This window comes from Meleagris gallopavo, chromosome Z (assembly GCF_905368555.1).
Source record: "Meleagris gallopavo chromosome Z, MGAL_WU_HG_1.1, whole genome shotgun sequence".
NCBI lineage: Eukaryota > Metazoa > Chordata > Aves > Galliformes > Phasianidae > Meleagris > Meleagris gallopavo.
In genome coordinates, this window is record NC_139435.1 from 2,177,211 (window position 1) to 2,202,719 (window position 25,509).

At 45.1% G+C, this 25,509-nt stretch overlaps 2 protein-coding genes across 2 annotated transcripts in view; one reads left to right on the forward strand and one right to left on the reverse strand.

Moving 5' to 3' along the window:
* LOXHD1 (lipoxygenase homology PLAT domains 1) overlaps window positions 1-11,871 on the forward strand; it is a 126,056-nt gene extending 114,185 nt beyond the window's left edge. Inside the window, exons 38-41 of the mRNA XM_085213657.1 lie at window positions 5,762-5,932; window positions 7,011-7,149; window positions 8,407-8,568; window positions 10,829-11,871. Of these exons, the coding sequence (XP_085069783.1) occupies window positions 5,762-5,932; window positions 7,011-7,149; window positions 8,407-8,568; window positions 10,829-11,309 (953 nt within the window). The 3' untranslated portion in view covers window positions 11,310-11,871. The remainder of the gene's footprint in view (window positions 1-5,761; window positions 5,933-7,010; window positions 7,150-8,406; window positions 8,569-10,828) is intronic.
* A 2,195-nt stretch (window positions 11,872-14,066) lies between these two features.
* ARK2C (arkadia (RNF111) C-terminal like ring finger ubiquitin ligase 2C) overlaps window positions 14,067-25,509 on the reverse strand; it is a 44,656-nt gene continuing 33,213 nt past the window's right edge. Inside the window, exons 4-8 of the mRNA XM_085213274.1 lie at window positions 23,589-23,718; window positions 22,488-22,592; window positions 21,847-21,942; window positions 20,808-20,914; window positions 14,067-19,416 (exon numbers count right to left, since the gene is read on the reverse strand). Of these exons, the coding sequence (XP_085069400.1) occupies window positions 19,299-19,416; window positions 20,808-20,914; window positions 21,847-21,942; window positions 22,488-22,592; window positions 23,589-23,718 (556 nt within the window). The 3' untranslated portion in view covers window positions 14,067-19,298. The remainder of the gene's footprint in view (window positions 19,417-20,807; window positions 20,915-21,846; window positions 21,943-22,487; window positions 22,593-23,588; window positions 23,719-25,509) is intronic.

A 25,509-nucleotide genomic window follows, 5' to 3' on the forward strand; every position in this document is an offset into this window, starting at 1 on the left:
CCTTATTAAAAGCTTTTGCATCAAGTACGCTTCAATAAAACACAAAATATGCTTCAATCGCAGGAATATTCTCTGAGAAACAATTATATCTTCACTCTGAGCTGCTACGTGTTGTTGCACTGGAGTAGTTTATCAGTAAGATGTGTGCTTGTTTGCTGTTGTTTTAATTTATTGCTGGGTTTGCCCTGATTCAAATCTTGCGCTGAACACATTACACAGGCAGCTCAGGAGGGCAGCAGGAAATCTGTTTTCTAAAGCTGTCCCAAGCATTAAGCATTTGCTTCATCAAAGGTTGTGAGAGGTTTTGCATTGCATGTCTGCTCTGATGAGAAATGTTGTGGTGTGAGCTCCTGTGATCCTCAAGGAGAGATGCACAAATGCATCTATTTTTATTCTGCTGCTGTCTTGCTGAATGACCTTATGCAAATCACATCCCCTCGGCCTCATTTTCAATTATGTAAATTAGGGATAAAAATTATTCACCTTCTTAAAGTGTTTTGAGGTGTACCAATGCAAAGCTAGATGCTGTGACTTCAACACCTCGTAATTAATGCTCTCTTCCTACCAGCCTGGCTCTCCAAACTCCCACCACTTTCTGGATGACATCTCACGTGCTGGGGCATGAGGATGGACAGCCACATAACCAGGCAGGGGATAAATAATGCCACAGGACACAAGGCCAAGGAACTGCATTTATAATGTTCATTACTTTGTGTTTCAGAACACTTGAAGAGAAAAAGGAAAAATAATGGAGTTAGGAGCTGAGCAGCACTGAATTTGGATGGCTGGGCAGCAGCAGTTGTCTGCTGGTCCCTGAGCACTCAGTGTCCCAAGCACAGCTTTTATTTTACTCCTATGGGAACCTCAATGTCATTAAGGACAACTATCATAGAATCATAGAATCACAGAAATTGAAAGGGGCTTCTGGAGATCATTGAGTCCAACTCCCTGCTAAAGCAGGTTCCCTACTGTAGGCTGTGCAGGAAGGCAGCCAGGCAGATCTTGCATTTCTCCAGAGAAGGAGACTCATAGTCAGCAGAACCAGGAGGTGATCATCCCCCTGTACTCAGTTCTGTAAGGCCATACCTCACTGCTGTGATCAGTTTTGAGTCCCTCACTCTGAGAAGAACATTGAGACCATGGAGTGTGTCCAGAGAAGGGCAGTGGAGCTATGCTGTGTCTGGAGAACCCATGTTATGGGGAGAGGCTGAGGGATGTGAGACTCTCTACAAAACTGCCTGAAAGGAGGCTGTAGCAAGGTGGTGGTCAGCCTCTTCTCCCAGGCAAAAGCAATAAGATGAGAGGTAATGGTCCTAACTTGTGTCATGGGTGGTTCAGTTTGGATATTAGGAAAAATTTCTTCTCCAAAGAGTGGTAAAGCACTGGCACAGGCTGCCCTGGTAGAGTCAATGTCCCTGGAGATATTCAAGAACTGTAGAGATGTGACACTTGGAGACATGGTCAGTGGGCATGGTGGGGATGAGTTGGGCTTGGTCTGGGGGATCTTGAGGACCTTTTCCAAGCTTCATGTTTCTACTATTACCCTTGATCAATGTTGTCAACCATTTCCAAAACCGAAGATGTATTGCAAAAAAAGAGAGAGGCAGAGGAAGAAATTTCACTTCCATCGGCAGTGTATTCCAGCCTGGATTTGACTATGTTCCTGGTCTGTCAGTAGGGATTTGATCCCACCAGGTCCTATTTCACAAGAAATAGCTCATATTCACTACAGCAAGGATATGGATCAGGTTCCTGGCAAATTCACCACCTCGGTGGTAATTTTCATCCCTTTTCTCTCATCCTTAGTAAATGGTTCTGCTTGTGTCAGAATAGCTTAGGATCTTAGGGATGAATATTGGCTTGGGCAAGTGGAGAGTGTTCCCAAGAGAGGCAAAGGAGACTTCTGAGGCTACAAGTTGGAGTTCTCTTTGATTGAACAGATACCTTAATTGTTTGTATCTACTACTTCTAAAAGCGATCCCCACAGTGCTCATCAGTGTAGAAATGCATGACAAGGAGCTCACAGGCTAAGCTCTCTGTCTAACATCAGTAAAGCGTGAGCCTTCAGAATTGCCTGGGAAAAAGCAAGGTGCTCCCATGAAGACCCTGAAGACACGCACGGAGGACACCTACCTAGCATCACTCAGTTGTCAGGTTGGGCTCTTTACTAAAGGGAGATAAATAGGACAACTTGCTGCTTTTTTGGATAGGAACACTTGGGGAAAAGAATGCTTTTCCCTACGTGACACTAAATTATACAACTGCCAGAGACAAGCAAGTACAATGATTCTGTTTTCCCCAAAGCTCTTCTCCTCCTCTAATTACATCTGAAATGTTTTGCATGCTATTGAAAATGTCACTTCCAACTGCAGACCATTAAGGAGTTGACGCAGCACAGCCGTAGGTTTCATTAGGGCAGGACTGCTGCTGGGGATTTTTATGGCAGCAAAGCAGGCCTGGAGTGGAGCTCCTTTTGTTACAAACATTGAATATTTGTTGTGGTAGATTGTCTGCAGTGTCACAGTGATGGCCATTTTAAAGACCAAAACCTGCAGAATCAAGTGGGAGCTGCTCAGATATTTGTTATTTCTTCCTCTCTTCTCAGTAAATGGAGTGGCCTGGTCTGTCCTGAAGTCTCTGCAGAAAAAGTCATATTTTCTGAGGCGTTTTTGCTACTGACTTGTGCCTGAGCCCTGTAATCCTGGTACTGTTGGTCAGGGTGCCCAAAGGGATGCAAACAGATTTGTTCCGGCAAGTGATGGAACTTGAGTGATGGACTGACTGTGACCTTTTACATCAGGGCAGGATCCATCATCCAATACTATCTTGGCACCCAGGGAAAGGACTGATAACATCACTGTAGAGATTCTCCAAATTCTTCACAAGCAGTGGCCAAGGATCATCCTTGGCAATGCCTACACTCCTTGCTGGCTTCTCTTCCCCATTTGGTTGATGCCTATCTATTAATCATCCAGCCTGAGGAACTGAGGCCTTGGGGACTATATCCACATGGGATGTATTTCCCTTTCCTGTTGCTTTTCAGGTTAGGATTAGGGTCTCTGAGCTCATTGCCCTACAAATGCTACCCAGGGACAGAAATTCTAAAGAAGGAATTTCATGATCTGAAAAGGGGTCGGTCCTGCAAATGCTTTCTTCTCCTTCCACTGTTGTGCCCATTGGCACACAGAGCTAGGTCCACAAATTCCCAAATTCAGACTCTGTGTGTAACTAGATTTTAATTTGCTTCTAGTTCAAAAATGCATTAAGTATATTTTTCCCAGTCTGAGAGAAGAAAGAAATAGAACTTTTTCTGGTAAGGCAGAATAATTTCTTCAGCTCCATATAAATCCTTTAATGTCCATTTCAGCTTTTAGATAAAGTTTAGTGCTGTGGCACTGAAGGTCATGATGACAAAAACTGATAAATTCCTCTTTTGCAGGGAACACCAGCTAAGCTGCACTTTATTCTTGTTTTGCCCTTAACCCCGGTACATGCTGGAAAGTCAACACTACCCCATTTCTCTGCATGATAAAAGTGCAGGTTTTTGATGTCCTGCTGAGCAGGAGTGGAGCAGCAGAAGGACAGTGTGCAGGTCTCGTTCAGCCCTCTCCTGATACTGCTGCTTAGTGCTGATCCTGCCCCGGTCAAGTTGTTCACTAATCATTGATGCATTCCATCATAGTCCTCAACCACTGATGTCTCTCACTGGAGAATGCTGGGATGTTTTCCTTCTTTCATCCAGAGCCATTTTAATGAAAATTTTGATGGAAGCAGAGCAGCTTCCTGAATGCACTACAGAGATGTTCATTGAACTTAAATGGAAATGAGCCTGCCGAAAAAGATTAACAGCTGACACTGCCAGCGTGCTTAGAATGAAATCCCAAACAGCCCCAAAGAGTACCTTAGAGCACAGTGGGAGCCCTGGGCAACTTGATAAGATCTGCCCAGCAGGCACTAAGCTGATGAGGAGCTGCAAAGGTGTCATGTATCAGCCTTCCCCCAGAACCTCCATACCTTTGCTCTGCATGAGAACAGGCTCAGAGGAATCATGGAATCACAGATTCATTAATGTTGGAAAAGAGTTCCAAGATCCCCACATCCAACCCCAGCCCTCCCCACCATGCCCGCTGACCATATCCTGCAGTGCCACGTCTTCATGGCTCTGGAACACCTCCAGAGATATGGACTCCACCATCTCCCTGGGCAGCCTGTCCCAGTGTCTGACCACTCTTTGGGAGAAGAAATTGTTCCTGATATCCAATCTAAAAATGTTACCATTGTACATAAGCATCCAGAGAATAAAGAGGATGGAGCCAGACTCTTCTCATCCATGCCTAGTGATAGAACAAGAGGTCGTGGGAACAAAGTGAGGTACAGGGCTTGGACTAGATAGTCTCCAACTGTGCCCTCCAACATCAGTGAGTCTGTCATTCTGAGCTACCTAAATCGGAGTTTAAGGGAAAATGGTGCCTCTAGTCGATATTTGTGCTTGTTCATTTGGTGATTTCCTACCATGGGGAAGGCTCAGAAAGCCAGTGTACAGGACATGGATACCTTCATGGCTGATAGGAAAATGGTGATGCTATGGCATGCCACAGGGCAGGGTGATTTGTTGACGTTGCTCAAAAATGTGCCATCATTACCCTTTAGGGTTAATTAAGATTAATATTTGAAACTAACGAGGCAGGCAAATGGTTGTGAGTGCTTGGAAGAGTAAGAGCTGTTTTATGTTTCTGGGATGTCACTAATAACTCAGCAGAGATGCTTCATCATGAACATAATCTTTTGTTTGAGTAATAACAGGACTTGTAAGCAGAACTGTCATAATTTTCCACGTCCCCAAAGTCAACAAGAGATTCTACTAATTCAAGAAAGTAAATGTTCCAAAATGCCCCATTCTAGATTTCCAAGTTGCTTCTCAACTGGAAAAAAATAAAGGGAGAACCGAAAACTAAGAGAAGGAGCTGCAACTCCTCCAAAAGCCACAAGGCGAAAAATAAGCGATTGTGTATAGATATAGCATTAGTGTATTCATAGTGTGTTTGTGCTTGTTGCTTGGCAAGAACAGCATGGGTAGTTTCCTTACACATGCTAGCAGATAGGGCCAAAGAAACAAGTGATTATTTACCTCTTGAGTTTTAAATAAAAATGTGAAGGGATGAGAGGAGTAATAGAGGCCAGAGAGAAAGACATTACACCTTGAGCTTGTGCCCAACTAGCACTCATGTTTTTCTTTTGGCTTTAATGTTTCACATTTCCCTTAGAGTGGAAGGAGAATCAGCAGCGGTTCCTGAACAGCAGCTGTTCCATATTTTGGCCCAAACCCACTGAACTCCGGACATTTCAAGCTTCTTGCTTTGATAAACAGTCCTTCAAGGCCCCTGAATTTTCTGAGAGTTTTGTAAGGCTTTGTTGTTCCTATACTGTAGGAGTGCTTCATCTTGTGATGATTCCTCACCCAGAGCCTAGTCTCTTGCAAAATGCTGGGCAAGGACAACAGATGGCCCCACATCCAGACAGCTTGACACCTGGCTTACACAAGACCATACTCCAATATCCTTACCTCTGGTCACAAGCCAGCAAGCCCCTCAAAGGCTGTCTAAGTGAATCAGATTATAGTCTTGAGATGGCCAGTGTTGTTTTTGGTATCAGAGCAACATCACATACGCTGAGAATATTATAGCAAGGGATTTCTCACCTCCTTACCCAAGCAATGTGAAAATATCTTATTTTTTAGTTACTTTGTTGTTTTATTGAAAAGGAATCGCTCCAGGTTGGCACTTGGAATATATTGATGTGATGGACTCTGCCACAGACAAGACTTTTCGCTTTCAGTGCGATCGCTGGCTGGCTAAAGGTGAAGATGATGGGCAGCTCATAAGGGAACTGGCTTGTGCCAATAATGACATCCTGGAGCTGAAGGAACGGACTGGTAAGTGTAGAGTTAATTTGGGGTGTTGCCAAAGGTGCAAAGAGGCCATAGGGCCACAAATTTTAGAACCTGCTCCATTGAGGATTCCCATGCAATAGCAATTTGTGTTTCTGGGCTCCATAGATAGAATGAGTTAAGTTACTGTTTAGTTCAAAAGTGTAGTGTTATTTTAAGGGAGAAACAAATTAGGATTTATGGGGAAGAAAAGCATCTCATTCTGGGTTGAAACTGAAGAGGGTCCCATCTGCTGTGGTTCAATCCAGCAATAAGCTATAAGGATACGTGGTTATGGGCTCATTAGAAATAATGGGCTTGAGACTTTGAGGTAGAAAATAAGTTTAAAGCACTGCAAGCAACATTGCTCCAACTTCCTCCCAGACTTGTTCTGGGCTACAAGCTCCCACATCTCAGCTGATGATGATAGCTGAGCTTAACAACCCAGAGACCTGGGCAAGCCTCTCCTCTGCCTCTCCTCTGGATAATCCCCCCAAGTCCATGTAATCACATTGGTATCTATGTTATTTAACCACACTGGTAATATGCTGCTTGCATCTCAAAAATTCCTGCAAACCTCTTCTTCAGGACGGTCCTGTGGAGTTCAGTGTGATCACACTCTGTCCCTGCAAAATTGCCACCCAGCGATTGCCATCTTGGGTGCTGACATGCCACCGTGACATCTGAGCACATCCTGATGGGTATCTGGATATGGATGGGTATCTGTGAGGCTGCTCCTTATTATTAGTTATGGTGGCAAAAAACTGAAGGATTCGGGCTGTCCTGCAAAACAAGCAGCTGGGCAAAGCTGGGTCAAGAGCAGCTCCATCTACTCTTACTTGCTGATCCAGAAGCACACATTTTCTGTGTACTCTGTCCCTGCATGAGATCTTGGGCACGAAGATGTCAGAAGTCCCACAGATCCCAGTGTGTTTCCATCCTTGTTTTGCAAATGCTTCCTTGTGTGCTGCAGTAAATACTGGCAAGAGGGTTTTTAACCAGGGTGACAGCCACATGAAGAGATTTCTTTGTCCACCTGCTCCTCCTTCACTGCTTTAACATGTGTGTTAATTATACTTCAAAGCCTATGAAATTGTCACAGTAACAAGCGACAGAGACGACGCAGAAACAAAGGAAAACATCTGGATCATCTTGGAAGGGAAGCTGGGCCGCTCGAAAGAGTTCCTCATGGAAAACTCCTCCAAGAAAAGGAGATTTGAAAGGTAGTGGGACTGGGTGAGGGGATGGAGGAATTCCCCACCAGCTGTGCGATTTCCACAGATACCATTTCTTCTCCAAGGTGATCTACAGAGTTACACTGGTGCCATGCTCTTTCTTACCCCCATTCCAGAAAGCAAAAGGAAGGTTGTAAAATGGTTTCCTGATGAGATGACAAAGAGCAGGCTTAAAAATATGTGGGAAAAAAAAAAAACGTTTGGTAAAAGGAAATGTGGATGATGCCTATGTGTGTGTGTGTGTGTGTGTGTGTTCCTTTTGTACTAATACACACCAATGGGCTTCTGGTGAGCCTTGGGGAGGCCATGTATTTCTGAGCTGAAGGAAGCTGGAGGTGTTTTAGTTCTTCTTGCAGCATCTCACTGACAGTCGAATCAGACATCTCCCATGTGTGGTCAAGATGCTCCAGCTGTGAGATGGGCTTTAAGGTCATGATATGCTATTGGGAGATGGAAACACATTCCAAGCCACAGACTCCGATGATGCTCAGTTAATTTGCAGAGAGAAAATGTTTTGTTTTTTTTTCCCCCATGGCTCTATAAAAGGTGAAATTAGAATTGATCTGGACTCCAGCATGAATGGTTGAGGTTTTATTTGAAGCGTAACAGAAGCAGGGGAGTTTCCTCCTGACACTCAGCTGATGGTTACTACTATGGATGTGAAGACTCCATCTCCTGAAACATTAGTCACAGTCCCTCCTTGGTGGCAGGTTGGCATAGGGACCAAAGACAAGGAAGCAAATTAACAGATATGTAGGAACATGACAGGGAGCCAGACAAGCGTTTGACAGAGACCTATTGTTCCTCTAAACTATTTTCAAACTGGGTTTCTAAAGCAGGAAGGGTGGCTGAACTAGCAGATTTAAAACAGCTATGGTGGGTAGATGTGTAACAGATACCGTATCTGTCAGGAATGAATGAATAAGTGCTGGAGGGGAAATTAGTCATTCTTTAGCTTTATCTATAATGAGGCAAATTGATTTTGTGTGTGTGGAACAGCTTGAGTTTATCCTGGAAAGTCCTAGTGGCAGTAATTTAAAGTGTCACCCCTAATCAGAGAAAATGCTGAATTTAAATATGGAAATTATACTTTGTGTTGAGTGATTGTAGGGTGAATCAAATGACTTTAAATGAAGGCTTATCTTCTGCCTTCCTTAGCCATGTGCAAATTACTTAATGTCCATATGAGACAAGTCACTGCCAGCATTCAAGATATTAACTGACTCCGCTCCCTGTTTCCTATAGGGGATCAACAGATACGTTTCAGTTTTCTTCTAAGAACCTTGGTGATATTGCGGCCATCTGTGTTGGTCACTGTCCAAAGGATGGAAAGAAGTCATCTGCAAAAGCTGATGTCTACTGGCATGTCAAGGAGATTATCATAACGGAGATGGAGCTTTGCAACAAGTGAGTGTCCTCTTGTCTGCAGGGAAGCCTCCAGGAGGGAAGCTGAGCAGCTCTGCACGCATCCTCCTGAAGCATTTACAACTTCAGCCATCGTGGAAAGGCTTGCCAGATCTTAATCCTTTTCTGAATGTAAGGGAAGGCAGTTGATGTGTAGATTCACACATTCACGCCTGTCTTGATGTGTTCTTTCTGAATTCTCAGCAAGGGCATTTGCACCTGCAGATGAGTTCATGAACAAGTTGGCTGGGGTGTGTCTTACAGCTAGGACAAATCAACATCTCACCCTGTGGAAAGTACTGATACTGACATAAATTTAAGGGGTGTGAAGGATGCTCTGCACAGACTGCTCTTCAGGTAAGTCTTGTAAACACAACTCCTAGGAAAAAGGATGAGAGTAAGACAAAATCTGTACCTCTGACTCGGTTTGGATGATCCTTCCAGGACTGTCTGAAAGCCCATTGGGAAGGCTGCAGTCATCTTCCAAACACAAACACTTGGCTGCTCTGGTGTGAATAGGACTGGAATGACCCATACTGAAAGACAAACATCTCTCATCTCCCTGTGTTTGGAAGGGCTGACGTTCTTGACTTATGGTGCTGAAAGCACAGGGAATATGCAGGAACTGGAGATGACTGGCCATTTGCAAAACAAACTCCTGTTCCACAATGCTGAAGGATTTTTCTGCTCCATGATATTTCAATTGCTGCTAAAGAATTTCATTATACGGATTTTGTTCCCGCTGAGACAATTGAGTGTTTAAGAAGAAATCCTTGAAGTGACTTTTTGAGATGCTAAGAGTCTCTCCTAGCAAATTAATCAGGCAGCAGAAGAGCCATAATAATATCTGCTGAATGAAAACTAATTCAACTATAACCTAAAACATATTCCTTCTTCCTGGTGGGGAAAACACCCAGTCAAAGCAAAGACTAAATTAAAAGTGTTATGGGAATGGTGTAGCAATCATTTTAAATGATTCTGTTTTTCATTTTTTGTTGTTTGTTTGTTTTTTCCCCCACTGTAAGTAGGTCTTAATATGAGAAATAGGCATATTTCAAAGATTTTTCTTACGGTCTCAGGGTTAGAAAAGTCATCCTCTTTCTCCCTGCCCTTCGTGAGAACCCATATGTTCCTTCATAACTCCAGATCATGAGATATTACACAGCCTAGAAAATAAAATTTCATCACCAGGAAGCTTCTCCATTTGCTCTTGTGCAGCTTTTCTTTCCCTGAGCCTAAAATTTTGCTTCTACTGGAATTTCTCATTTACAAAACCTCTTTCCAGAGAATTGAGATCTTTTGTTTGGCTGAAGAGAATGTCAAAAGTGTTAGAAGTGCTTAAAAGCACTGTACAGCAGTAACCGTCCCTCTAAGCACTGATTTTATGAACGTGCATTGCAATCCAGCTATGCTCTCACCAGGAGGACCTGCTGCATTTTGGCAGAGGAAGAGGAGGGAAAATCTCATTTGGAAATGATCCGCATCATTGGAAATGAGATACATCATTAAAAGCACCTCTGGGTGGGTACCAAGTGCACAGTGATTTATGGATGCTCTCTGCACGTCACCTCCACACCACGAGATGAAGTTTTTTGGCACCTGGGACCTGTCATTTCTGTGCTTAGTACCCTTCTGCAGGCTCAGAATGGGCTGGGCAATGTAGATGAGGAAAGGGGGATATCTAAACCTCCTCCTCCCATCTTTCCCAGTGCATTTTTTCGTAATTCTTAAGGCGATCTTCACTAGTCTGGGAGTGAGAGTGGTTGCTGAGCTCCTTCCATGTGCTGCTGCAGTGATGAAACCTGCTCTGGGACCAGAGCTGTATTAGGTGTCATTGCAGCAGGTGCCATTGCACAGTTAGGAAAGGTGGCAGGAGCTCCACACCAGGCTTTGCAATGCAGGGTGTCTGTGTCTTGGGAAATATGGGATTTTCAGCAGTTGCTGTGCTAGCATACAGTGGGAAAACTGTACTGAAGCAGTGCTGATATTGAGTTGAATCACAGAATCACGGAATGGTCAGGGTTGGAAGGGACCCCGAGGATCATGAAGCTCCAACCCCCCACCACACGCAGAGCCACCAACCTCCACATTTAACACCTGACCAGGCTGCCCAGGGCCCCATCCAGCCTGGTCTTGGACACCTCCAGGTTCGGGGCATCCACAGCCTCTCTTGGCAGCCTGAGTTGTTTAGTAGCATGCCCCATCCACTGCACAAGAAAGATGTGATCCATGTCACTGACACACCATTGGCTTTTCTCCGCAGGTATTTTTTCAAGTGCAATGGGAAAATCCCTCTGCGGTACAAGAGACGGGACTACAAAGTCTTTGAGTGTGCCAAGGTCATTGAGAGCTTTGCCAGCAAAGCCCGCAGCTTGGTGCCAGTCAAATACGAGACCATCGTGGTCACTGGCTTTGAAAAGGGTGCGGGGACGGATGCCAACGTGTTCATCACCATCTTTGGGTTGAATGGGGATTCGGGGAAGCGAGCCCTGAAGCAGAAGTTCAGGAACCTCTTCGAACGGGGCAAAACCAACAGATTCTACCTGGAAACATTGGACATGGGGGAGCTGAAAAAGGTCCGGATTGAGCATGACAACAGTGGGCTGGCCCCTGGCTGGCTGGTGGAGAGGGTGGAGATCACCAACTCAGCCACCGGTGTGACCACCATATTTCCCTGCGGGAAGTGGCTGGATGAGAATCGGGGCGATGGGTTAATCTGGAGGGAGCTATTTCCCAGGTATTGAGAAGGGTTTCACTCCCTTTGGTGTATTTTTTTTTGTTGTTTTTTTCTTCTCATTGTACGGTTTTATATTGCGTTTTCCTTTTCAAAATGCTGCCTTTTTTATTGAGAGGTTTTCAGTGGCAAGATGTGCTTCCTGGGTTTAACATTTTGTAAAAGTCATTCTGTTTTGTCTTTTTTTTTTTTTTTTTTTTTTTAAGTCATGTATAAAATCGTGAATGAAATAAATGCATTTCTGTTGTATTTGCTATTGGAAATCACAACCAGCTGATCCATACAGTACTCCATTAGCAGCTGAGATCCCATCTGCTTTCAGCATCTTCCCCTGCTGGGGCTGAAAAAGCCTGCTGGCTTCCACACTATCACCTTCTGGGGTGAATATTGAGAATTATGAAATTGAGACAAAATATATAAGAAAATTCAGCTGAGACATTGAGTTTTGACCCACTTCTGGCTAACAAGAACATCACTATGGGTTGTGCTCACATGTGAGAGCAAGTGTCTGGATCTCACGTGATGGGATCTGGGGGATGTTTCCCACCTATAGGCTCTCCCCCTGACCAGATACAGCCCCTGGGCTGCATTCAGCAAGGTCGAAAGGTTTCAGCAGTCAGAGCACCAGGCCAGGCTCCATCTGGGAGGTAAAGATCCTGTTGGGGTGAGTAACTTTGGGGTCAGAAAAATTGCTGTGTAGGAATTGCAGATAAATAGACTGACATCAAAGCTACCTGCCTCTCCTGGATGGATATGTTCAACCTAAGAGCTGTGCTGAGCTCTGGGCTGTGCTGCCCTAGGAAGCACCAGGGGGAATTTGCTTATGTGGCATGAGCAGCCCCACTGTCTCCATGGAAAATCATGAAAAAAAAATTTCTTTTTTCTTCCAAAAGACTTTAAAAATGCCCTTTCTTTATACAAAATGCTACTCCACCCCAGCTCTGGGGAGTCAGCCTGTTGCTACAACAATTAGTGCTACAAAAGCAATAAGCAGAGTGAAGTTTTTCCAGGGGCTGGATTCACACCAAGCTGATAAAACCAATGCACTCCTGGCCAAATGGAGAATGGAGAGGAAAAAAAAAAAAGCCAAAATTATCCTAGTGCAGGGCTCAGGCCATCATGAACTGGAGTCTGCTGAAGCCATATGTTGGGTAGACTGTCCTGTACTCTCCCCCTTATTTTTTGCTCTTTATTTTTGTCTTAAGCCAAAAATCATGAATGTGAGTGAGAAGTGATAGCAAAGGACAAGGATGGTGGCACCCGGCAGGAACCTGCAAAAGCAGACTGTTCTGTAATCCCCATTACTGGGGGATCACAATGCTGTCCCATGATTATGAACACTTAGGTGCTTCCAATGAGACCAAGGAGTCTTTTGCAGTGTCACATGCTGGGAGGGATGGGCTATTTCTTGCTGCAGGATGTAGACAAACCAAAAATCTCCATAAGGTTGCTGTGAAACACCTGGTGGCATTCAATTTACCCACACCAACCCCATGTGTGCAAAGGGAGAATAATTGAAGGCTATGAAGAATCCATCCTAAAACCTCCCCTACCTTGCCATTATGTGCAAGGAGAAGGAGAAGGAGAAGGAGAAGGAGAAGGAGAAGGAGAAGGAGAAGGAGAAGGAGAAGAAGGAGAAGGAGGAGAAGGAGAAGGAGAAGGAGAAAGAAGGAGGAGGAGAAGAAGGAGAAGGAGGAGGAGAAGGAAAAAGAAGGAGGAGGAGAAGGAGAAGAAGGAGGAGGAAAAGAGAAGGAGGAGGAGGAGGAGGAGAAAGAAGGGGGAAAAGGAAGGGGAGAAGGAGGAGAAGAAGAAGAAGGCAGAAGAAGGAGGAAGAAAGAGGAAGACGGAGAAAGAAATAGAAAGGCAGAGAAAGAAGGAGGAGAAGAGGAAGAAGTCAAATAAGGGAAAGGAGAAGAAGGAAGAAGAAGAGAAAGAAGGAGAAAGAAGGAGAAGGAGAAAGATTTAATCATAGTGTTGTACAGCTCTGGGCTGCAACCCATGGGCCAGCCAAAGGCTTGTATCCCATAAAAAAAAAGACAAATAAGAGGTGCTAAAGGGAGAGTGAATGTTCACAGTGAATAGCAGTGTCACACCATGGTTGGTGCTGTTGTCCCTTAAAGGGTGCAGCTCCCTCCCTCCTCTCTGCAGTGCCCGGTGGGGCCGTTATCAGATCACAGAGGCATACTTGTGATCTGCTGCAGCAGCTTTGAAGCAAAACAGATTGCAATCTCAAGCAACTCTCAGAGCTGTAACCCTTTGGAAGGACATCGGCAAGATCTCAGTGAGCAAGTGTGCTTTCCATGTTTTCTGATAGGGTTTGTAACAGCTTCCGGTAAAGGCATTTTGCCTGAATATGGTGTGTCCCTTACACAGCCTTGCAAGTTGCTGGGGGTTCCAGCAGATTCCCACATTTCTATTATCAGCAGCACTTCTCCCCAGGATGTGCTCAGCCCAATCACAAAGGGTCTGCACAGGGCGCAAAGTTAGGTGTTGCTTTGGTTCTCCAAGGGTGACAAAAGGATGGAAAATGCCTGCAGCTCTCCCTGCATTAATATAAAAGTACTTTTTTAAATTCCATTTTCCAGTAGATTTCTCTTTTCCTACTGATTCAGGGTTGGAAGAGGCAGAAAAAAAGCTCTACCACCATGCACTTGCTAAAGGATTCGTCCTAAAGAGGCTGCAGGTATCAACCTGGAGGGGATTTTACATGATGGAATGGAGTCAGGGTCAGGATGGTAAATAAAGACCACACAAAAGCCTTTCCAGCTCGTTTTGTACAGCACAGATTTATAGTTAGCAATGCAGTTCATTTTATTAGTTATAAATAAAGTACAAAAAATCCACCAAAAGTGAATCTAAGCATTTACACAATTTCTAATGTCTTTTCACTTCTTCAATGCACTATTGCTTTAATATTAATAATAAATATTTTTCTAGCTTTCTTCTATAAAATAGTCTATGTAGCAAAATGTTGCACAGCACAACAGAACAGCAGTAGGAGTACAAAAATGTGGGTGATCCTTTCACTGGCTCGGGCCATTAAAGGAGAGGATTTTTGTTTGCTCGCCCCGTGCTTTATGCGTCCCTTTCTCGGTGTCTTTGCGGGGTTGACAACCAACCCCCATCCCCACACCGCCCAAAACCATGGCTCCAGGCTCCAAGGGAGGAGCAGCAAAGGGAAAACATGAGCCTGAAACTTGGGGTAAGGCAAAGGCAAAGGCAACAAAGCAGAGCAGCACCCTGAAGGGAAAAGAGGAGGCATGAAGGTACGGTTACGTTGTGCCTTCCAGCCCCAAAAGAGAATTGCATCCAAAGCCTTTTGGGGTGGAGATGCATCAAACTCCGTTTCAGCGTGGCTGAGCATCTGCATGGACCCAGAGCAGTTATGGCTTAAAGCTTAAAGTAATGTCAAGGGTGCTTTAACCTTCCTGCATGGCGCAAGCACTGGGTATTTGGGCACCTCTGGGGAAGGGGCAGTGTGTTAGCAGTATCGTGGTCATGGATGCAGATGGGAATGTGGACATTTGGACACCTGCAGTGGGGGCGGAGATATGGACCAACACAGGAATGGGACATCAGCTGGGAGCTGGTCCCCTTTGGGGTGACCCAATGAGGTCACAGGAGGGTTCTGGTGTAGCCCCAGCTCTACAGTGGATTAACAAGCCTCAAGTTGAGGTTTTTCTGCCCCGACTGAGGGAGAAAAACTGATTGAAAGGCTTTCAAGGTCGTTTTGGTGGGCTTCTGGTCTAGGCGTGCTTGACAGCTGGATTATAGCCAGTGTTTGTGGCCCCGTGTTACAAATGGATCCCAGATCGTCCCCACAACCGTCCCATCCCTCTCTGCCCTATCCTTCTAGCCATATCTGGAAGCAGTGAAGGAGCTGAAGTCCCACCATCCCGATGGTACTGCACCATGAGGAGCAGGACCTCCACGTCAAAAAAGATGGGAGGCTCAGCTTCTATAAACTGCAGAAAAACCCTTGGATTTGTAGTCTGTGAGCTCATCGATTCCCTCCTGCATTCTCCTCTGGAGCACCCAGCTGGGTGCTCATGGAGACGGTTTGATAGGGTGCACATAGCCAGAACAAGCACTGAAAATTAAACAGAACTGCAGCACCGGGGCTCCCTACCTCATTGTATGAAGCAATTTGCAGAGTCATGCACTGAAGGCATGCGTTGCCCCTAGCACAGCCTTGCATTCATTATTACAAGAAGCATGCAGCAAGAGCGGGAGTGTCACCAGTGGCGCTGGGACAGGGCAGGAACCAACTGAAACATTTTGGTTTTGGAGAACGCCATTAATCCCCTTCAATGCACAAGGACGTGAGTGAAAGGATCACCAGAGTTTGATTATGAGTGCAAATAATATTCATATACATGTGCTAAACACAGTCACTATATTGCAGTTTTCCACTATGTCACAGCATACAGAATCAAAGGTTTGCATTTTTATGGAATGTATCCAAGGTAACAGCACCACAGTAATACAGTTTGTAATCACACACCCTGATTTTTTTTCTTTTTTTTCTTTTGTTTTCGACAAGATAAGCATTATCCCCGACATCCCATGTTGAATTTCTTTTTAAAGTACCGACGCATGCAAAGCATTCCATTCCCAGAAACAATGCAAAAATGAGGTAATAGGAGTAATAAAAAAAATTAGTATTAATTTCTAAATAAATAAATTATAATTAAAAATGCAAAAAAAACCAACTATAAAAATAATTAAATAAGAACCCACAATATCTACAAGTTAGTCATAAATTATGATTGTTAAATATAAGGCATTTAAACTCACAAAACCCTGTAAACTATCAATGTTTTTGTTCCTGGAGTGTGTGTTTCTATTCCAGCTCCTCCTACTGTTGCGTACACAGGATTCCAACCCACACAGGAACCTGCAAGTCCTCACGCACCGCGGGATCAGTCACTCACACCGGACCATGGGAGTTTTGGTGCTTTTCTTCACCAATTTTTTGTTTTTTTTTTTGTCTTTTTCTTGTTTGTTTGTTTGTTTGTTTGTTTTTCCTTTGCGTGTGTGTGTGTGTGTGTGTGTTTCTTTTTTTTCTTTTTCTGGTTTTTCATCTAAAAACTGTGCTTGTTCATTAGGCAAATAGTAATACTTTCGCATAGGCTTTAAGAAAACACGCAGTTTGAAAGCGGTCCTCCTTTCCTCCCTGCCCAGCCAGGGGCCTATGGCCCTGCTCCTCCCCTGCTTTGCCCCCAGCTCACACCTAGGTGCACCAGGACAGCTTACAGTGTCTCTCAGGAACGACATCTTGCTTTTCCTGTTATTATTAGTAGTATCAGTGTTATTTTTAATGCTGCTCCAATCTGCTGCTGCTGGAGCAAGCCCCATGTGTATCACTGAACCACGGAGTGGGTTGAGTTGGAAGGGACCCTTCAAAGCCACCTGGTCCTGCAATGAACAGGGACACCCACAAGTCAACCAGGTGCTCGAGCCCTGTCCAGTCTGACCTTGGGTGTCTCCATGGTACCCATGGGTCATTCCTTGCCCCAGGGAGCCCAAATCCCTCCTCACACTGGTGCCCCGTGCTCATGCCTGGTGGCAAATATATGTCCCTATGGCAAATATACGTCACCATGACCCTCCCTTTGCTTCCTCCCTTTGCTTCCTCCTTCCTACAGGCACAGAAAGAGGAGGAAGAAAGGCTCCTTGATCCCCATGTCACTTCCTTCTCTTCTTTTTATGTTTTAAAAATTAGAATAGGAAACATCGGAGGAGGGCACTTTCCACTTAGAACTCACAGGAATCCCACCATCTCCCAGATGGCAATTTAGGGTCATTTCTATGAGCACATAGAGGAGTGCTCAGCTCTGTATATCTGGTTTTTGAATATATAAAGTTTCCAATTCATCCCCCTGGCTCCTTAGCATACCTCATTTGCTATCTCAATGTGAAAAAAAAAAAAAAAAAGTATTTTCTTTAAAAAAACAACGGTTGTGAGTGCTGGTTCTCTGGAGGGCTATCCTTTGGGTCTCTGTGGCTCATGTCTTTGTTTTGGGGGATGGAAATGTCCCGTTCCTCTGAGGAATGCTTCCAATTGTATGCATTATTTTAATGAACATTGATAAATTAAGTTCCATTTTAATATGGAGTGAAATATCTAACAGTGCTCCAACGCAGGGCTAAACCGAGCCCTCCAGAAAGCAGCAAACTCTCCAGATCCAGCATTCCCTTACTGCATCCAAACAACCAATGCATCGGCAGTTCCTCATGAGCAAAAAGCTTCCTCCCATCCCATTGCCAGAGCTGCTCGGGGAGATTCAGCCCTGCAGACTAAAAGCTTGTGTGGATTAAGGGGAAAAAAAAAATGAAAAGAAAGGAAAGAAGGCTTCCACCTGTGCTGTACATCTGCTTATTCTCCCTACGCTGTGTTTTCTCACCAGGGAGGTGAAGCACGGCGTCTGCATGCGATACAGCAGTCCCCCACTCCCTTTCTCCCATCTCCTATAGGTTGGGATGGGGAATGGAAGTGGGGCAGTTTGGCTGCTGCTCTGCCCTGCCCAGCCACAGAGTGAGCAGTGTCTCCAAAATTGTAGAATCACAGAATGAATCATAGAATCATAAAGCCATAGTATGCCTTGGGTTGAAAGGGATCTCAAGGATCACCAAGTTCCAACCCCTCTGCCACAGGTAATCAGCTGCTAGATCAACTACTAGATCAGATTGCCCAGGGCCGCATCCAACTTGGCCTTAAACATCTCTAGGACCAGGGCATCCACACCTCTCTGGGAAGGGACCCTTAAAGGCCATCAGGTCCCACTCCATGCAGTGCACAGGGACACCCACAGCTCCAGCAGTGTTCAGAGCCCATCCAGCCTGACCTTGGCTGTCTGCACGGATGGGATACCACCACGACTCTGGGTAGCCTGTGCCAGGGCCTCACTGCCCTTATTGTAAAGGACTTCCTCCTTATATCCAGTTTAATCTCCCCTCTTTTAGTTTGAAACCATTTCCCTTTGTCCTGTTGCAATGTTTCTGAGAAGCTATACCCTAAATCACAGGAGATGTCCAACCCTGGGGAGACTTGAGCCATGGTGCTCCGAAGCCAACCAGCCTCCAGCTTACCATATCACAAAGATCATTTACAATGGATAACAGAGATCATGGAGATAGCCCACAGCCTAGCGTGGATTTCAGCATGCTGAGCTACACAAAGAGCAAAGAAACAGCATCCACCTCAACACTGCACCCCTACAGAAAGCATTCAGCAGCAGCAGAACGGCAGGAATGAAGCATCTTCTTATTGCTTCATTCATTTCATTTTCAATTTGTCTGTCGTTTCTTTATGTTGTTGTTGCTAATGTATTTTAAGCATCTCTAAATTTACAACACTGTAAAGGCAAGGAAAGGAAGTACGCATGGCTGAAGAAAAGAGCGCAACCCTTCTGATTGTAAACAGGATTTTGCTTTTTCGCCTCTTCCCCCCAAGGGTGGGAAAGCTTGACTTCTGCATTCCCCTTTTGCAATGTATTAATCAGGCACCAACATAAGGAATCTATGAAAAAATATTTGGTGCAAATTAGGTAACAGCAACATGTCCACCACAAGATGAGTAGGGCATCAAACACAACATTTCTTAAGCTAACATGCTCCAGCTGCCATCCATAGAAATAGCTAAAGGACCCCTATAACATGTTTCTACGTATTCGAGAGGTATATATACAATCCTCATGAAATGCAGGATTGACAGGCCAGACTATCACAACTAGTTCCTTCATGTTCAACACTAAATCTTCTGTAGCATGGGGTCTCTGAGCTCCGGGAATGCCAGCTCCCTTTCACCAGGCCCGTATCCTGCGCATGTGCAATATCTCCTACCGCTAGATATTGTACTGACACCTCCTCCTCTCCCTCTCTAACGTGCCTGCAGACTTTTCCTCTCAATCAAATGGCTCAGAAGGCAAAAAATTTTGCTGCAAGGGTTTATGGCCATACGACCTGATAAGGAAAATGGTGTGTCCAGCCAGTTCTTTCAGCTGTCCGAGCCGAGCTGTGTTTCAATGTCCACCCTGCAGATTGGGCACTTCTTGCTGGTGGCCAGCCACTGGTCCACGCATACTTGGTGGAAGAGATGCATGCAGGGTAATCTCCTGTGGGAAGAGAAGCACCATCAACTTTTTAAAATTGCAGAAAACCCTTTGGTTTTATAGTTTACGAGCTCATTGGTTTCCTTCTGCATCCCCAATTAGGAAAAACGTTTTTTCAGAAGGAGTGGTGATGCAGTGGCATAGGCTTCCCAGGAAGGTGGGGGTGTCCCCGTTCCTGGAGGCATCCAAGAACCATGGAGACTTGGGGACATAGTTTAGTGCACATAGTCAGGGCACTGGGGTTGCACTGGATGACTAGTGGTCTTTTGCAGCCTGAGTGATTCTATGATTTTGTAATTTTATTCTTCGATCCATTAGGCACAGTGTGGATGGAAAAAGCCCAGGAAATCCAGAAAACAGCATCCAGGACTGGGGAATGCAGCAAAGTAGTGACACTTGTGCTTCCCAGGCCCTACAGCCTCCACCAGCAACATCAGCAGTAGGTCAGAGATTATTGTCCTTGGATATAAATCTAGAAAACCCCATGCCCACCTGACCCAAGCTGCAGTGACCAACTGCAATCACCAATTACCCTGGCTGCTACTTTTGACATCTCAGGAGTATTAAGCTATGCACTTGGGTTTTTGATGGTTGTGACTTCAGTGTGTTCCACTACTCCTACTTGAGTGACTGGAGTGCTTCAGGAAATGAGCTTGCTTTTCACCCGTGTCACCTTTGTCATCTCTTTGGTGGTTCTCATGAGCCAGAGGGATCCCAAATCACAAGGATCCACAGCAAGAGAATCAGAGCTTTTCATGACGACTGGCTAATGTGTGAGGAGAAGGACCAAGTAGTGCCAACTCACAGTTCTTTCACCTATGGTAGCTCAGCCTCCTGCAATTTCTTGGCCCCATCCTCTGTCACAAGCAGAGCTTCAGCACAGCCAAGAGTCTGGGGATCTCTCTGAGAGCTACCAGGGGTTTTGCTGTTGCTCAGAATGGCCCCCTGAAACTTGAGTAACCCCTGAAGCTTGAGTAACCTCACTTATTCTGCAAGAAAATAGCTCTCTCCTGGCCACAGGACCATTTCCCCTGGACTTGACATCCATGTTATCTTTTATCATGCACTGGTCATCTGCAAAGGCCACACATTGATGACCAAGAACCCCAGATGGCTTCCTGAGCCTTGCCACCCACACTTCTCTGACATCTGAACAACAGTATGGCTTTGGAGCAGGTGATCCACACCTATGAGGTCCTATTGCTCAGAGCTCTACCTAACTATGGCCCCTACCAATATCCAACTAAGAGTTTTCCTTCCTAAGCCCTGAAACAACCCAAGTGAGTTTGTCAGGACAAGAACAGAGACAGTCTCATGAAAGCACAGTGGTGTTATTGAACAAACACAACTGAGATGTCACTGAGAGACAGCCACGCAGTAGGAAAGGGTCATACCTGACATCTTCTCCATCTTCAAGCATGGACAGACAGATTGTGCACTTCTCATCAGTGTCTGACTCCTCTCCATCCTCTTGCTCAGCTTTACCCTCCTGTGGTCTTCTCTGCAGCAAGAACAAAGACATAACTTGGTTATGACTCAATTTTCTAACACTCTGCTAAGCCTGTGAAGCTTCAACAAGGCAAAAAATAAGAGCTTAGGAGAGCCAGAGAAAGCAAAATAGTTGCTACCTCCTCTGTTCTCCTTGGGGAAAGGATGGCCTGATAGTATTCCTTGATGGGGTCTTCTCTTGAAGACTCCAAAAATATATAGAGTCACCTCTGCCAGTAAGAGCATCCACTGTGACCTATTGGCACAGCCATGGAGCAGAGCTTGCACTTTCTTTCCTTTTTCTCCAACATATCCATTCCGACTAATAGAATTTTTCTGGATCCACTGGAGATGTGGCCACAGATAAGTGCAGCAAAGAGCTGACTCGTTTCCAGCGTGGACAGTGCAATATAGCTCCTTGTTCCTGTTCAGCTGGGAATGACAAAAATGAAATTTCTACCCAAGTGAGCAGTATTATCATTTTATATTTAGTACAGCCCAAAAATTTGGCACGCACATCCTTACAGACAGAAGATCAGCTCCAGCACAGATGTCCTTTGCAAAGCAAAGGGAGAAAAAATGCCCTGTCAGTGCCACCTTCTTGCAGAAAAGGGTGTGTTAGCATGCATGAAGCCTTCTTGCTGTAGACACTTCCTTTCCCACTGGGTGGGAGAAGGTTGAGAACCTTTTGAAGATTTGACTTGTAATTTCCTAGCCTAGAAGCAAGAATCAGCCAGCTGAGCTACTGCACTGCATCAACCTGGGAATCCCACAGGTTATTAAAGAACCAAAAAGTACTTTGGGGTATATTTTAGCTGGTGGTGTTGGTTTGTCAATGCTGAGGATTGCAACCCACCAAAGTCCTATCTTCTGAGCACTCCACACACGCAACACTTGGCCAACCAGGAGGGGCTGGTGGCCGTGTTGTGATTTCAGGACTCTCACCTTCTTGTACTTGTGGGGGAAGGTGAATCTCTCAATGGTGTTCTGGACAGCCCCCCTGCTCACACTGCCCAGCCTGTCCTCCAGCTGCAGCAGCTCCTGAAGTACAGAAAAACAGATGGCAAAAAAGCATCAGTGGAAGAACGCAAGGTTCCACCACCCCACTGCCAAGGAGCAAGGCTCCCTCCTGCCCTGCCCTTGGTGAAAATGTCCATTGAACCCAAATCAGTTATAATTTGGTGATAGATCTGAGTTTTGGCTCTTGGGCCATTCACTGAGGAATCAAGGCACAGAGCTGAAAGCTGGATGTCCAATAGTTAAGAAATCAGGGTGAAGCTCATTTGTCGGTTTGGAAAACTCAATAATCGATCAATCAATCAGTCAATAAAACAAAGAACTGGAGCACTTTGTTGCCAGACTTGGGAGCCAAACCCAAGCACCAAGCTACCAGGATGGGTAGACCATCTTTCACCAAATCCACTCAACAGCTTTGGCTTCTAGGTTATTATTAATTGCTGCAGGTTCAGTCCCATTCTCATCTGTGACTCCCATGCCAGAAGGCAGGGTCTGATGAGTTTACAACAGTGCGTGTATGGATTCCCAGGGTTTAAAAATGTAATTATTCCTGTCCCCAAGATACATACTTCATAGCTCTCCCGCACAGCTGATGTGTGCCTGCTTGGGTTCAGTCCCTGAAGAGCAAGTAACTGAAGCTGAGGATAAGGGTAATTTCTGATTTCATGAACAACCTGCAAGAAGCAAGGGAGAAAAATAAAGCCACCTGTGCTAGCACAAAGAAATCCCTCATGTTCCCTGATTTAAATTTAGTGCTTAAAAAATTGAAAATGAAAGAGTAGGCCAGCACCTTCCCCAATGGGAATCTTTTAATAAGCAAAATTGAACAGAATAATAACAACAACAACAAAATTAAATAGATATCATGTAAATGACAACAACCGGTAGGCATGTCTTCTGAATTAACTCTTTGCTACAATAATTCCCACTGCATCTGTAACACTGAAGTTCCAATCTCTCAACGTGGATTGGCTTGAAAAAAGATTTAATTTAATTTTTATTTTTAAATCGGTGCAATTTTCTTCATCCAGGCTCCAATACTGAAAGCCTTGTCATATGTACAGGTGTCAGGTTCTGACCATGGCAGGATGGGAAAGAACATCTGTGAGCTTTATAAGGCTGCTTTAAGGATTAGCAGGGTGGCTCAGCTCCAAATGCAACTCCCTGCTAGGAGAAGGACATGGAAGTGACCCTTCATGTTTATCCCACCTCCACTGGTGCAACAAATCACGAAAAACTCAACGTGTGACATCAAGGCTGATGTTGATGACAAACTGATGAAGGTTGGTGAGCATGGGAAGGAAGGTGCCACCTACCACCAATCCTTCTGGCTGCAGGGAGCCCTGGGAACCCATGCTTTACTCCGGTATACCATAATAATGTTATTACCAATAACTGCTAAGTCTCACATCCTGCCAAGGCTTATGTAGATCAGACTGTGAGTGCTCTACAGGCAACGGACTGACTCTTTCCAGAGCAGCTGAGCTTTTCTTTCCTGTCTCTAATCCAGAGTGCAATGATGCAACATTATCCTTTCAGACACTCCCTCCCACGGCCGGAGATAAGTGGGATTCGCAGGAGACAGGTGATAGAAAGATAGCAGCCTTTATTTTGACTGCCTTCTGGCAGACAATGCATAAAACATTTCTCAGCGAAAGTGTTTCACTTACCATCTGTGTTGAGGATGTGCTTCTGGGGAAGTGATGAATCCGAGGTGTAGCTAAGTAATGCTGATAGGGCTGAGGGACCGGGCGGACCTGGAACTGGGCGTGAGTCAGTCCTGCATCGACACTGAGGTCCCTGTGGGTGCAAGGATGAAGATACGGTTCTGACTGTCTTCTTTCATGGTACAGAGCCCAACAAAAGGGCTCACCTCTCTTCCCCTCCCGCACAAAAGATGGAGCGAGGGGTTGATTTTATGCCACTTAGCATTGGGGGTAGCTGGGGACAGGGGCTATAGGATGCAACGTGACAATTTTGGTGGCTTCATCAGTCCCCAGGATGAGTAGCTCAACCTGGCCAACCAGGTCTTCTCTGTGTCACCAGCACTGCAGACGATTACACTTTGCCCAGAATATTTTGCAGAAATAGAGGAATGGTGGGTACTGTTAGGACATAGCTAAGCATCGTCCATGCTGATGATCTCCCTGAAAGTGTCCCAGCACAGGTCATGATACAGTTTTGTGAGGAACAAGGGGGACTGCACCACACTTGGCCTCTTGGATCCTCAGACCTTTTCTTTGTGGGGGGGAAAAAAAAAAAATTAAAAAAAAATTAGGTTTTGGGAAATATCTGGATGATGCATCTCTAGGAAGCAGCATCACACCGCCACTGATGCAACAGGACATCCCTGGAAGTCCCACTCAACCACACACAACGTGGATGGGTTTTATCTTTGTGAGTTCAGGCACTTGATCCTTCCAGAAATCATTCCAGCTCCATCCTGGGATTTCAAATAACCAAGATCCCAGCAAACACTGCAGCACTGCTCAATCCAGAAAGCAGAGCTGAACCTCAAACTCCATTCCAGCTCTGCGTGGATGTGATGAGAGGATACCTAACGCAGCATCTCCATCTATCAGCCAATTAGCTGGTCCCTTGTCTCTCCAGTCAAAGAATCTCTCAGCAAACAAGTGCTTTGTATGTCATTTACTTTATCATAACTACAAAAGCTGGCACTCTGATAACCATTGTCTTCATGTTTGCCAAGGCAAAGCTAATTAGGGCACGAGGGCTTCTCATTTCAGCCTGAACTTCTCCTCTCCATGGAGGAGATTAGCAAGATCCATGGCTTACTAAGATCAGCCCAGTTGTGTCTTGGAGCAGCTGTTGATGCCCAGCACCAGTTAATGGTCATGAGGGGGACAGTAAGTGCAGAAATCCAACACGGACTGTGTACCAGATAACAACTTTAGGGTACTGGTACCCTGTAATAAGTCACCAAGATAGAGTAAAAAGGGTTTTTCTTTGCTGGCTGTGTGCTGGCAAAACTTAGCAGAGGATAAATCACAGCAGGAGACTGTCAGGAACAAAACTGGGGTGGGAATCCACAAGGATGGGTATTTTCCAGCCCCTTCACTGCATTTTTGGAGATTTATCCCATTACTTAAGACTGTTGAAGATTGGAATGTTCTATTAGAAATGAGGAGACAGTGAGTTCATCCCTGGTGCTGGCATGAGGCTATCTCCTCTCTGCCTGCCCATATTCCTTGCCTACAAAGTAGATGTGATAACCAACAGGGTGAGATCAGGGACTGAAGGGGTCTCTGAGAGATGAATGGGTGTTAATTAACTTGCATGAGTAATTGCAATCACAATACTTCTGTTGTGGAGTGGGTCCTTAAAACCACAAATAAATGTCCCTGCGTGATGCTGTGGGCCAAAGCATAATGCTGGCGTTTGAAAATGAATAAGCAGAGCACATTAGCTGAAGAAAACCAAAACCAATCATCACCTTCCAGCCTGTGCTACATGTACCGCACCTGGATGCTCTGAAATGAGGTTAAATAGCTGAGATGCCTGTAGCATATGGGCTGCCAACAACCAAAAACCAAAGGATAAAGGCAACAGGTTGAAGGTCGTCACTAGACG